The sequence below is a fragment of the Mizuhopecten yessoensis genome, unplaced genomic scaffold (genome assembly GCF_002113885.1).
Source record: "Mizuhopecten yessoensis strain PY_sf001 unplaced genomic scaffold, ASM211388v2 scaffold4083, whole genome shotgun sequence".
Taxonomy (NCBI): domain Eukaryota; kingdom Metazoa; phylum Mollusca; class Bivalvia; order Pectinida; family Pectinidae; genus Mizuhopecten; species Mizuhopecten yessoensis.
In genome coordinates this window covers 172,149-185,924 of record NW_018405367.1, presented here as the reverse complement: position 1 = coordinate 185,924, position 13,776 = coordinate 172,149, and the positions used below count along the sequence as shown (strand labels likewise).

The following is a 13,776-nucleotide window of genomic DNA, read 5'->3' as shown; positions in this document are numbered from 1 at the left end:
AACTCTTCCAACTGAAAGGTTGGAATAGTTCATTATGAAATTTCAGGGGTGAATGAGTTAATACATGAAGGTACAGAACTGAAAAGAAATATGCAACAAACCCTCCTTATCAATCATGGTACACACTTAAATTTACTCCTTTGGTCTGCATTAACATGTATGGCATTTGACCTTTCACCCTTCCTGTGACTGACCTTTGATTACTGATTTCAGAGAGGTATGCAATGCGCATGCTGGATCTAGTTTCAATACACATATATACCATATACCAGGAAATTTTCACCGCAGTTGAACTTCCTCGATTTTTGCCCTCCGTTATGAGGATGATTATCATTACAGCAAATATCAGTAAACAACATATAAAGAAACGAGATATGAAAGGCAAAATTACACTTGGTGAATAGGGATTTTAACGCCGAAAGAACTTGACTGGGCAAAGGTTTCTTGGTATACATTGTGAAGTTTTATCAAATAATGTTTTGTGATTTGTAAAGTTATTTCAGTGAACAGAAATTTGACCTCTTTTTTGTAACCTTGACCTCCAGTGTTCAGACATATATTTCAGCAAAACAACATTTACCATGATCGTCCTGACCTTTTATCAGCGATACATTTTTCTGTTTTCACAGAATCAATCTTTACCTATAAGTTCACTCATGTCTTTTAAGTCTGCTGTCTGTATCATGGCCTCGTCAATGGATGATGCAAAGCCAGCGACATCTAGCGGTAGGATATTTTCATCAACCAGATTTAGTATCACAAGGGCCATAACTCTGGCAGCAGCCAAGTGATACCGGTAGTGATGCTCGGAGTCATGAAGTGAGCCATTCTTTATCATAGCACCCTGGAACATAGCATTAGTACATTAAAATCTGATCATGTTTAATACTTATTGGCAACAAAAGACTTAAATGTTTATAACGAACTATTATGAGGTGACCACATGTATTAGTTCAGTCTATTGGCAAAAAGTGTTCATGTTCTCGAGATATTTCTTCTGTAAACAAGAAACCAAAACAAATCTGTTGACAGTACATGATACTACCATACTAACATAAAAAGTTTGTTGTGCATAAACATTCATGTTTTTTTGTGGTTGCTATCGAACCACGAAAATAAATACAACAAATTTGAATGATACACATGTTTTACTGTTTGTTAATATAGGATATCCACGCACGTTTGTACCAAGAAACTATCTACATGGCTTCAAACCACGAAGGAAAGTACACACGAACATTTCGTGTTAGACAGTATACACGTATCTGGTAATAAGAATGCCTGAGGGATATATGCTACGTACAATATCATTTCATCTCCGTCCATATCAAAACATTTCCACATCAACAAACATGTGAATTTCTGTCTTTAATGGTTTTTAACTATGACTTCAAAAGTTATACAACCTAAAAAATGACTTGGTGATACATATGAAACATACACGTTTCAGTTTCAAGGGGGAAGACTCATAAATCACAGATGAATGTGAAAGGTAGCATATATACCCTTATAACTACTATAATACTGTTTTCAGTATTTTGCATCACCTAATAACTTGAAACCAAATTGAGTCAACAAGATGACTGATAAACATATTAAATTCTATGTCCGTTGACAGTTAGTGTGTGTTTGTTTGTGTTTTACGTCCTATTAACAGCTATGGTCATATAAGGACGTGCCAGGTTTTGGTAGTGGAGGAGGAAAGGCGGAGTTCCCGAAGAAAAACCACCGACCTACGGCCAGTACCTGGCGACTGCCCCACGTAGGTCTCGAACCTTTGACCTAGTGGTACTGGAGGGCTAGTGGTAGCAGAATGTCAAGACGCCTTAACCACTTGGCCACAGCGGCCCCCACAGATAGTATACAGGAATCCTAGGCCTCGGCCTATATCTATTCATACTTACAGGGAGATCAAATCCAGATTTAAAAACCGGGATCCCTAGTTCCTGGAATAAGAACAGAGAACCTTGGTTTCCATGGAGGTAGTCTGTGGCACTGATCGACTTCCTGTACTCATTTACAGTCAGAGAGAGGCTATCTTTGATCGTTAACTCGGAAAAGGCAGCATCGGGCACCTAAAGCACAGACATAAGATAGGTAATAAACAAAACAAGAGATCTTCAATTTTCAAAAACAATCAATATACATGTGTTCAATATGACAAGACAATAATTCAAAAATTATCAATAAACATTCGTCAGGAATGCTTTCAAGTTTTGAAGTTTGTTTTTGACAAAAAAACAAAACACAAAAGAACTGTCTTTGAGATATGGCTGCTTATTCAGGTTTATTGATGTTCCAGTTTATTACGTAGTAACTTTAAATTGCTCATCAGGGCACATAACTCTTTGCGAGATGTTCCAAAACAGACTTACAGAAACTGTGATTTGCGATATTTAAACACCCGTGAATAAGTTTCGGACACAAAATCGCAAAATGTTAACCCAGCAAAATTTTTAACTCAATAAATGTGTGAGGAAGGTCATTAATTGTAAATCTTACAACTGTTGAGACTTTTTCGACCAGAGTTGACAGCAGATGACTTGTGGTCACGTCCATCTTGGGTGCCCGCAGACTATCGCTCCTTCGCATGTAGAGGTCAAGGTCAAGGTAGGCTACAGCCTTGGTCTGTACAATGAGGCGATTCTCCTGCAATGAAACAAATCAGAACGGAGTAGTATCTCAAGACGTGACTTACCCTGTATAGTACAATGACAACAGAAAATTCTCTTTATTATGGAAAGAGAACACTTAAAAACATCACAAACATATTTTTTTCTCTCTAGTTTTGATAATTATCTAAAATTAGGCATTTTTGTGGTGTTAAATTTTTAGAAAGATAAACAAACCAGAATTCTTTTTCACACTTATTTCTACATGTTAAAATATCTAAATTTCCTATGACTATAATTCTTTTGTCCCTCAAAATTTCTTATTTTAATACTTTGTTTTGACATCCTGAATATCTTAATATAAATTTTATACTTTTATGAAATAATGTAACAAACTAATGCACCAAGGGAAAAAAACACAAAACAAAAATTAAAATATAGGCAAAATACCTTCAGGTACTCTTCAATACCAGAGTGAGAGAACTGTGCTCCGCCCCATGAGTAAAACTTGATTCCGCGTCGAGGGAGCCATTTTTCCAGACGTCGTATAGATGCAATGCTGCGAGCCAGCTCCAGCATGTTGATGGTTCCCATGGAGACCATGGATTCTGTCTGAGACCCACCAGTCCGTGCAGCTCCCACCATGATGTTCCGATCTAGGAACAGCGAACATGATATACAATATGAACTTTATTTCTTTTACAACAATTATGAACAAGTTAGTTCAACTTATATTAATCACTCTTGCTGGCCCGGTTGTTAGCGCATATGGGTCTTAATTTTGGGAGGAAACCGGAGTAAGAAAATAAAAATGTAACATTCGGTCTAATCCAGCCTCAAGCCTAAGGATATCACTGTCTAGTCTGACCTAAATGTTGTGTGCCAGAGGGTGTCCGATTAGGCATCTTGTATGACAGACAATCCAAAGTTAAACTGACTTGAAAAAACGATATTGACTTGAAATTGTGACATCAGATTAGGAATTTGTAATTAGGCAATTTGATGGCAAATAATCTGCTGACTGTACAGTATAAACATTCTGAATCAAGTGACTCAATTAAATAAAGTCACCCACTTTTTAGAAATATCCATTTCTAAGATAAATTAAATGGTAAATCTTATCATGATTTTTTTCTATACCAGCGTACATTAAGGACTGAAAGTTGACAATGTAAGTTTTTCTCCTCGAAAGAATTAAATATTTAAGAGACCGAGTATTTAAGGAAAAAACATAACACTTAAAAAATAACAAATATCCACCTACCTCCTTCTATATCTCCTTCAATAACACCCACAACATTCCTCACAGTCTCCACCTTCTTGATGTTGTTGACAATGAGCCTCACTGTGTGCTGGCCTGAAACATCATAACGGTGTAAGTTGAAGTTATCTCCCCTGACATACAAGACTACTGTTTTACATCAGCAGTATACCCTCATATCTCAACACTTTACAGAACACCCAATATAATAGAACAATCAAACGTCCTTCGAAAAAAGGAAAAAATACAATAAGTGCTGTAGTGCATCAATTAGTGTAACATCATAGTGCAAAATGTCCTTAAAAACACTTAAGCTAGAATGCCTCCAAAATAGTGCTATTACTGTATATTATCAGACTCTTCTCATGCCCAGGGGTGTAGGATCAGGAAATTCCAACCAAGGGGTTTTCAAATTTGGTAAAACCTGAGGCTTTGCTCAGAAACCGTGAAAATGCAATAGGACTGGGTAGAAAACGAATTTATCAGCAACACTTAGCATACTCCATATTCGCGAACAGAGTTTGCACGGAAAAAAATAATTTCATCTTTCTAACGTGTATGGTAAATATACCGTAGAAGGTTTTAATTTCCTCACGTCGCCTTTTTTGCATTGCGGCATCAGAGTTTTTCAAATTCATGACGTCACATCATTGTTGGGCCATTGTGATGTCACGTCACGTGAAATGGGGTGTAAGATAGAAATTTCTTACACCCTTTTCTTACCCTGGACAGCTCTATCTTACACACAGGGAAATGAGACAGAAGTGTATGTTTTGTGGATGCATACATTATGAAAAGAAATATCAAGCTGAATGAATTATAATCCTGCGATTAGATGCTTTGTGTAAAGCATTTTATGACAATCTTCAAGAGAGAGCATTGAAGACAGTCAAATATACTTAGAAAAATGTTCGCCAGGAGACATCAATATTTAATGTATTCTCTACCGTTCTGTCTCATCAATTGTGGGCCTCAGATTACCTTGGAGACGATAAGTAGCATTCAATCCACCATTCCAGGATGCAGGAGCAGACGGTTCAATCAGAGAGCTCATAAGGAAAGTTGCTGTTTCTATGGAAACAGTCTGAGCTGGCACGATAGAAACTCCATAGGGATTGGCTGTCAAAAAGGCAAAAGTTCAACAATAAATTTCAATGGACAATTTGAATTCCAACATCATTTCATATCTTGGAGTATCAGGTGACATTTTTTTTCACAGACAGATTATAAATCGTCAGAGTACATAGAGCAAGTAAGTAAAAGCGATTTATGACAATTAGTGTAACTTTGGATACACATGAATTCCTGTTTCTTGGCTGACATCCATGTCATTTTGAAATGCTGAATTTTATAATACATGAAAATCAGTTAAAGAAATTTCAAAATTCTTGACCAGCTAGGACTCAAAAAAACGTTCTCCACAAACATGACATTTGTTTGGTTAAATGTCTTGAATGCTTGAAAATGTTGACCAAAATAAGACTGAAATTGACTGAAGTGTTCTTTAGCTCTAAGAGCAGCTGACATATATATCCCATAAAAAGTCTTCTTTTGTTCAACTCATTTACCCCCAAAAACAAATTTGAACCCTTCCAATGAAAAGGTTGGAATAGTTCATAATGAAATTTCAGGGGTGAATGAGTTAATATACAGTTAATATATACCTCAAATCGACATTGAATCGTAAACTGTATGTTATGGAAATTGCATGAAAATTGAAGGAGAGTAGAAATTACAATCTCCACATCTGTTCAAAGAATGATAAGCTTAACGATATAAAAGTTAATCCGACATATTCTAGTCACCTGTGTAAACCTTTCCACCTGCAGACACGTATGGTACAAACTTCTGTAAATCAGGGGAGGTTACTCTATCCACAGTCCCACCCAGGTCAGCAGGGTCGATGTAAAGTAGAACACCGACAGCACCCCACTGGGCAGCCAGCGCCAGCTGTAGATGTAGAGTACATAAACAAATAATGTTCACACAGAATATTCAATTGATTGCTAGGTGTGTTTTTTTGAATAATTCCAGTAAGGTGTAAACATGTTATAACTCATTCACCCCTGAAATTTAGTAATGAACTATTCCAACCTTTGAATTGGAAGAGTTTAAATGTGTCTTCAGGGGTGAATGAGTTAATCATAAATTTGACTGATCCTTAGGGAGTTGATGAAAATGAGATTTTTTTAGCCCGGATACAAAACATGGCCTCATTTTAGCAAAAGAATTGCAATAAACATTATGTCGTATTTTCTGTATATATAAATACTGTTAGAAAGTTAATTATCATTTCTCCATCATTGAAATCACAATATCTGACTGCATGATTTTGATGTCACAAGTGCCATAATTTCTAGAACTTCATTAATAACTGTCTACCAAGAACCAAAGTCCAATAGCTATTTCCATTAGTTTAGTTTGTTTGTGTTTTACATCATATTAGCAGCTAGGGTCATTTTAGGACATTTCAGGTTTTGGTGGTGGAGAAAAGCCGAAGTTCCTGAAGGAAAACCACCCACCTATGGACAGTACCAATGGCTACTGCCCCACATAGGTCTCGAACCCGCGACCCAGTGGTGGAGGGGCTAGTGGTAGCAGATTGTCAGACGCCTTAACCACTTGGCCACCGTGGCCCCTGATTTCCATTAAAAGGCTTAGTTTAATTATCAGATTTAAACTTTATGTTTGACAATAAATTAACACCTCAATATAAAACCTGTCATATCATGTTTCATCTGCCTCTTTGCTAGAATAATGTTCTAAGAGATGGCTGAGCCAGCCCATGTGACAGTCCCCGAAAATAGTCTAGGATTATGTCCCCAGAGATGGCCGAGCCAGGCCATGTGACAGTCCCCGGAAATAGTCTAGGATGATGTCCCAAGATATGGCAGAGCCAGCCCATATAACAGTCCCTGGAAATAGCCTAGGATGATGTCCCAAGAGATGGCAGAGCCAGCCCATATAACAGTCGCTGGAAATAGCCTAGGATGATGTTCCCAGTGATGGCTGAGCCAGCCCCTGTGACAGTCCCTAGAAATTGTCTAGGATAATGTCCCCAGAGATGGCTGAGCCAGCCCATGTGATAGTCCCTGGAAATTAAGTCTAGGATAATGTGCCCAGAGATGGCTGAGCCAGCCCATTTAACAGTCCCTGGAAGTAGCCTAGGATGATGTCCCCAGAGATGGCTGAGCCAGTACATGTAACAGTCCCTGGAAATAGCCAAGAATAATGTTCCCAGAGATGGCTGAGCCAGTACATGTAACAGTCCCTGGAAATAGCCTAGAATAATGTTCCCAGAGATGGCTGAGCCAGTACATGTGACAATCCCTGGAAATAGCCTAGGATGATGTCCCCAGAGATGGCTGAGCCAGTACAAGTAACAGTCCCCGGAAATAGCCTAGGATGATGTCCCCAGAGATGGCTGAGCCAGTACACGTAACAGTCCCCGGAAATAGCCTAGGATGATGTCCCCAGAGATGGCTGAGCCAGCCCATGTGACAGTCCCTGGAAGTAGCCTAGGATGATGTCCACAGAGATGGCTGAGCCAGCCCATGTGACAGTCCCTGGAAGTAGCCTAGGATGATGTCCACAGAGATGGCTGAGCCAGTACATGTAACAGTCCCTGGAAATAGCCAAGAATAATGTTCCCAGAGATGGCTGAGCCAGTACATGTGACAATCCCTGGAAATAGCCTAGGATGATGTCCCCAGAGATGGCTGAGCCAGTACAAGTAACAGTCCCCGGAAATAGCCTAGGATGATGTCCCCAGAGATGGCTGAGCCAGCCCATGTGACATTCCCTGGAAATAGCATAGGATAATGTTCCCAGAGATGGCTGAGCCAGGCCATGTGACAGTCCCTGGAAATAGCCTAGGATGATGTCCCCAGAGATGGCTGAGCCAGCCCATGTGACAGTCCCTGGAAATAGCCCAGGATGATGTCCCCAGAGATGGCTAAGCCAGTACATGTAACAGTCCCTGGAAATTAAGTCTAGTATAATGTTCCCAGAGACAGCCCCTTATCTGGAAAAGCCACTTCTTTGTGACTGACAAGGGTAGACTAGATAGAGAGGTCAACAAGGCAAAGATTTACACACACATGTTCTACCAGGGCATTGATTTCTTACCTGTCATAATACTTCACAGATTTATGAGGGGTATATAATGGATTAACCTCAGCCAATAAAGGCTGGGAAACCTTCACACACACAGCCTGGAAACTGTGAAATAACTTAACTGGTATGCATATTTATATATAGATATCTGTGCTCAATATAATAATCTTTGATTTCGAAATCATCTTGATCTGTAACCGTAATTTAAGCTAAAAATAGATCTTACTGTGATACTTTAATTACCTCCTAAATGAAGAGCTTAACACTGAATTAATGGCCCTTTAGTATACAATAACGAATACATTGATAATGAACCGTCGGATAATTCAAAATTATTAGATAATTAAATTTATAAAACTAAGGAAGACAACTCTAATACAGATCACAAGTACACTGTGTAAGATAGCATATAACCTTAAATTAAACAAAAATGCCAGATCAGCATGGAGAATTTTTCTAAAATCTATCATCTATGAAAACGATTTTGATAAATCCCCTCAACCCATTCAATATCCATTTAATGCGTTTGACTGTAATTTACCGTATGGGAATTATTGTGTATTGCTGTAATGTACCACCATGTTACAAATACAGAATCATTAGGACTGCAGAAACAGCTTAAGGCAATTTGTCAAAACAGACATCAGTGGGTGTTCGCCGTCGGACCAGGCAATCAAGTTAATCACCGCTAACCAGATCTATGGAGAAGTGCGACAACCAGCGACATAACTGTTCCAAATCACAATTCTATATCAGGTCTATGCCAGCCGTGATTACGATAATCTAATGCTTCCTCGATGTTCATTTATATTGTTTTAATTGTCTTGGGTATCAACCGAAGCTAGCTGGTTACCATATACCGAAGTTTAACTAACATAAACTATAGTATTAATGAGAAATTAATGGACAGCCATAATAATGGTGGGGGCATAAAAGCTTTCCTTCAAATGTATTGTTAAATATTTATTGGTGTAGCTCGATCATCCTAAGCAGCTAAGCTAGCTGGGATTTTATGAATCTATGGGCTTCATGAGAAGGCAGTAAATCAGAACACAGGAGACAGACAGAAGCACTAAAAGTACAATGAAAATCACTCCATAAACAGCGAGTGTCCCGCTAGCTAGAATATCCGAAGGAGAGAACATACGATATACCAATGTGTATAACCATCTGTAGAGATGTGAGATAATAGCCGACAACTGATATGTCGGGGAATTATACTTGACCAGTAAATAATAGACTCTATGATGCAACCACCGACTATTGCATGGTTTCTGGTCATTCTTGATCAGCTTAGTATAGATTGGCTTTAAAAAGCACAGTCTGTTACATTAGTATCCCCTTGCCCGGCACTCACAGTATAATTTTACAAAAAGGCTTGGTCATAGGCATTGATCTGCAAAAAGGCTGGAAAACTACAACAGTCTAGACCTCTATCAGACCCTCTATACTGGCACTTCGTTTACTAAATGAGCTCTACCCCGCGATCATCGACCCAGGCCAGGTCCACTATATTGGTACCTGTATCTTATAACAGCAGTGTAAGGCATTGCATTGCCAAAATGTTCCAACTGACCTTTGGCATTACAATATTTTATATCATAAATATTCAAATTCAATCAATAAAGTTAAATCGTTTAAAATTGTAATTGCACCAAAAAATTTAAACTTAAATCAACGGAGGCACGGTAGTCTAGTGGTATGACGCCGGTCTCATGACCAAAGGGTTGCGGGTTCGAGTTACGGCACGGCACTGTGTTGTATCTTTGAGCAAGATACTTTACTCCGCTTGTTCCAGACTACACAGCTGTAAATTAGTATTTGGTTGGGCAGTGCTAGAATTGTAGAATGCTAGCTGTGAGTGCTGAAATGGCAGTTCCGGCTGTATGCTCCCGTAAGGAGTTAAGAAAGATATTGGCTGGTCACAAAGGCCCTATAACCACGGATAATAATTTGTGAACCGCTGTGAGACGACCTACGAACTAGGTTGTGATAAAGCGGTATATAAGAACCTCAAATTATTATTATCAATGCGAGTACAGGATAATGTACCATATGTCAGTTTATTCCAATCAAGTTGCTTTTCTCAATGACCTTGACTCGATCAGCAGTAGACAACTGCTTGTAGAAAGACTGAGGAACATTTGTGGCAGTCTTAAATGTTAATCTTATGTCAACCCATAATAAAATACCTAATAAATAATTTAAATTACTTTTGCAGTGAGATTTATAGACCCTAATATCTTTTTCAAAAGTTACCTAAGAATTTGTGAAGGTCTTAGGACCGTGTGTCCTTAAATAACAAATTTTTCGTTGTGAATTTTCATCTTAAGTAATTATTTGATCAATAATACTTTTCAGTAGAAGGAATGCAAAACCAAGGAATTTTCATCATTGCAATGACATGGCCATTTTGTCGAAAAATTACTTTGCATGGTTCAGGCCTTTTCAACCCCAAATTTTGAATACTTCCCTTAATACTATTATAATATATTGAAATATTTCAAAGTGTTTTCGATTAAGGTTGCCATGGTAACCAGTTGAAATTTGAATAAATTAGTGAAATTTTAATATTTAAAATTTATATATTCATTGAATGACAATATTTTTCAATATCTCACATGGTTTTCCTCTTAGAAACTACAGAGTACTTGCTTACATGCTTAAACAAACTTCTTATCAAAGAAGAATTAATACTTCGGCACCAGTTATACATCTTCAGAAGAAAGATATACTTTTAATTTCTTCAAGAAATGATTCATTGGCGAGATAAATATGAATTCAAAAATACAATGCAAGATATTGGAACAAAGGGGATCAAACAACAGCGTAATGGGAGGGTTGGGGCAAATGTGGAGGTAAATATTACAAAGGATCTAACTAGCATAAAAGTGTGACAATGGGAGGCTGAGGCAGAGCATCAGTGTAACTTTGTCCTGAGTGTCACCTGTCATGAAGAACTATTTTTTCCAGTGTAACTAATGCCTTGAGGAAAACTTTAGATCTTCAGTGTAATATTTTACAACTCAATATATACATATATATCACTAAATAGTCTGACAGCTGCTTAAAAGTTATAACATGTCTAAACCATGCAACAGCATGTACTGGCCAAGTACCCAACTCACTCTGGTGGTCGTTTGCCGACAATGGCAGGCTACTTAACATGTCCACATACCAGGTAATAAAACCATAAATTAACCTGTCATTAGGGATTCAATTTAATTCAAAAGTACAGCCAGATCAGTATACATAACAGGTAACATTGACCACATTTGATGCACACTATTGATGACGTCAGATTATTACGCATCCAAGTAACCACTACAGTATATCGCCCAGCTCAAGGGCAGTGTAAATATAATAGGGGTGAATCTCGAGTACTGCACAGGGTGTGGGGGAATTCAAATATACATTGAGTGCCAGCTAGAGGATAGTCTATAATATATACCTGTCTTAAAGAAAAATAGTCTTGTAAGTTAATCTTTTACAAACTGGGGTACATTACTCATAAAGTGAATTGAGAAGGAATTGGTTCCATTTTTTCATTTCAAGAATTTGTGACATGGAAAGATTTTTTTTCTTAAATGTAAGAAATTTAAAATCAAACCTTCAAAAGGTTCATTTTGACTTGGTAATATTTGTAAGAAGGAAATCAATTTTCATATCAAAGAATTAATCAATTGAAATTTTAATGTTTTGATATTTCCTCTCTTTCATATTTGTTAAAATTAATAGTTAATAAATGTTTATAGAATAAGAAGACTTGTATTCATGTTTTGTATTTTCAGTTATATTGATTGACACCGATTGAATGTCAAACGATTCTATTCTGACTGACAACGACAATCGCAGTGCTATCGCGTAAGCTTAATCACAGGCACTTCACGCCAGGTGAGCTAATAAACTGATATCAGAAAAAAATCCTCATTCTATGACAACGGGGTAAAACATCAACAAGATTAATATTGATGAGTACAAAATCGTAAATAGAGAAAAAAAAATCTTGGATGTCTCCGAAATTAGCATATAAAACGTTTAGAATTACAAAATCAATTTGATTTTTCGTTCATAATCTCAAAATTGCAAAATAATCTGAGGTGGATTAACTAGATTAAAGGAACGATGTACTTTTACATCGTAGTGTGCGGTTTATAAAACGTATGTAATATTAAAGGATTAATTCTTACAATGAAGGCTGCAGTACAGAGCCACCCTGACTTACTCCCTTGATAAAACCTATCTGTTTCACCTTTAACCCCCAGGTGTTACCCCGTCACTCACATCGCTATTCAATATCGTAGGAAATTATGAATACTGGAAAAAAATAGTACGAGGGTACAAAACATGTTTGTTTTACATAAAGTCGGGAATGTTACGTTTATTGATCATCCAAACACTGCCGTGCCATTTTACAACGATTTGATAAACTATTATCATTGATCATTTGTGTTACATGCATATGGATTTTCTGTCTCTCATACGACCCGCTTTTCATACCGAATTAGTTCTGCTGAATATATAACCCGCTGATGATGGTATCACATATATATAGACAAAACATTAAAGAGATTAAGTTCTTTTAAGACTAAAACATGTGTTCCCGAATCCCTTTGTAAATTAAAAACTGCAACATGTGCATCACGATAACTGTAATTCAAGATAACAGAAGATTATATTTCTGCCTTTAGTTCAAAAGACCTTAACCCTTTCACCCCTATGCAACTTTAGTAGACTCTCCCATGCACTGATCTGGATGAGTCCATTATGGTCTACAGTGGTGAAAGGGTTAACAGTCAAACAAATCCTCTTCATCTAGATCTTTTTACATTCAACAGTAATAGCAATGCCCTTGCCACATGCAGGATTTGATATTTTTAAAAACAAATTATGCTGACAGTAAATTATTCTTCTCTCATGTTCTCTTTTCAATTGTCAGACATTTCATTTATTATAAATTTCATCACATGCCAAGTTGCTGTTTGCGATTTTGCACAGTCATTATAATACACAAAACATTTATTTCAAATACAATGGCAACAAGCGTCATATTGTCTGTGAGTGTCACATAAGGCATTAGGTTTAAGAATGTTTCTCCATGTTTTAATTTGTATCCCATCTGATGGACAGCAAAAAGTTAAAATGAAATAATTTTTAACTTTATAACCGACGGAATTGGACATGGAGTAAGGGCTACCTTCTTTCTCCCTCTCTACACAAATACTCTTATTACTATTTTTTGTAAAACCAGTTTTGAACAATACATAATGGTAGACAAGCACAAAAAATGTTATCACACAAAGTATTGCATTTTTTTGTAAAATCCAGTTTTGAATAATACATAATGGTAGACAAAGTTATAAAATGTTTCTAAAGACAAAACTGCCCTGTGTTGGATCAATTCCTTCTCCTTAATTATCTTGATCATTTTGAATTGACTAGAACTGCATATGATGATGATATTTACAAAGCATGTGGCATGTTCCACGATCATTGTAGAAGCTATGATCAATATTGACCAACACTAGTTACTTAACCCTATGATACTCGGTCTCTGTGTAATGGGAACTTGGAACGCTACAACATGGCAGAGACAGTACACAGTACACGGCTGATCTGGGGTTTTATAATCTTACATAGAGCCGATCTTCCTTATCCTGTATTTTATGGCGGGTAATACAGGAAGTGATTGTTTGACGTTTCTAACAATTGATTTGTTTTATGACCGAGAAAGTGTTCCAGATCCTTTATATCAATATTAGAAGAGTTGGCATTCACAAATAAGTC

The 13,776-nt window shown here is 37.2% G+C and overlaps 1 protein-coding gene across 1 annotated transcript in view; it reads right to left on the bottom strand.

The window, feature by feature from the left end:
* LOC110448484 (N-acetylated-alpha-linked acidic dipeptidase-like protein) overlaps positions 1 to 13,776 on the bottom strand; it is a 48,195-nt gene that overhangs the window by 6,105 nt on the left and 28,314 nt on the right. The window contains exons 4-10 of the mRNA XM_021494747.1: positions 5,679 to 5,823; positions 4,855 to 4,992; positions 3,877 to 3,969; positions 3,063 to 3,268; positions 2,503 to 2,649; positions 1,905 to 2,075; positions 643 to 844 (exon numbers count right to left, since the gene is read on the bottom strand). Of these exons, the coding sequence (XP_021350422.1) occupies positions 643 to 844; positions 1,905 to 2,075; positions 2,503 to 2,649; positions 3,063 to 3,268; positions 3,877 to 3,969; positions 4,855 to 4,992; positions 5,679 to 5,823 (1,102 nt within the window). The remainder of the gene's footprint in view (positions 1 to 642; positions 845 to 1,904; positions 2,076 to 2,502; positions 2,650 to 3,062; positions 3,269 to 3,876; positions 3,970 to 4,854; positions 4,993 to 5,678; positions 5,824 to 13,776) is intronic.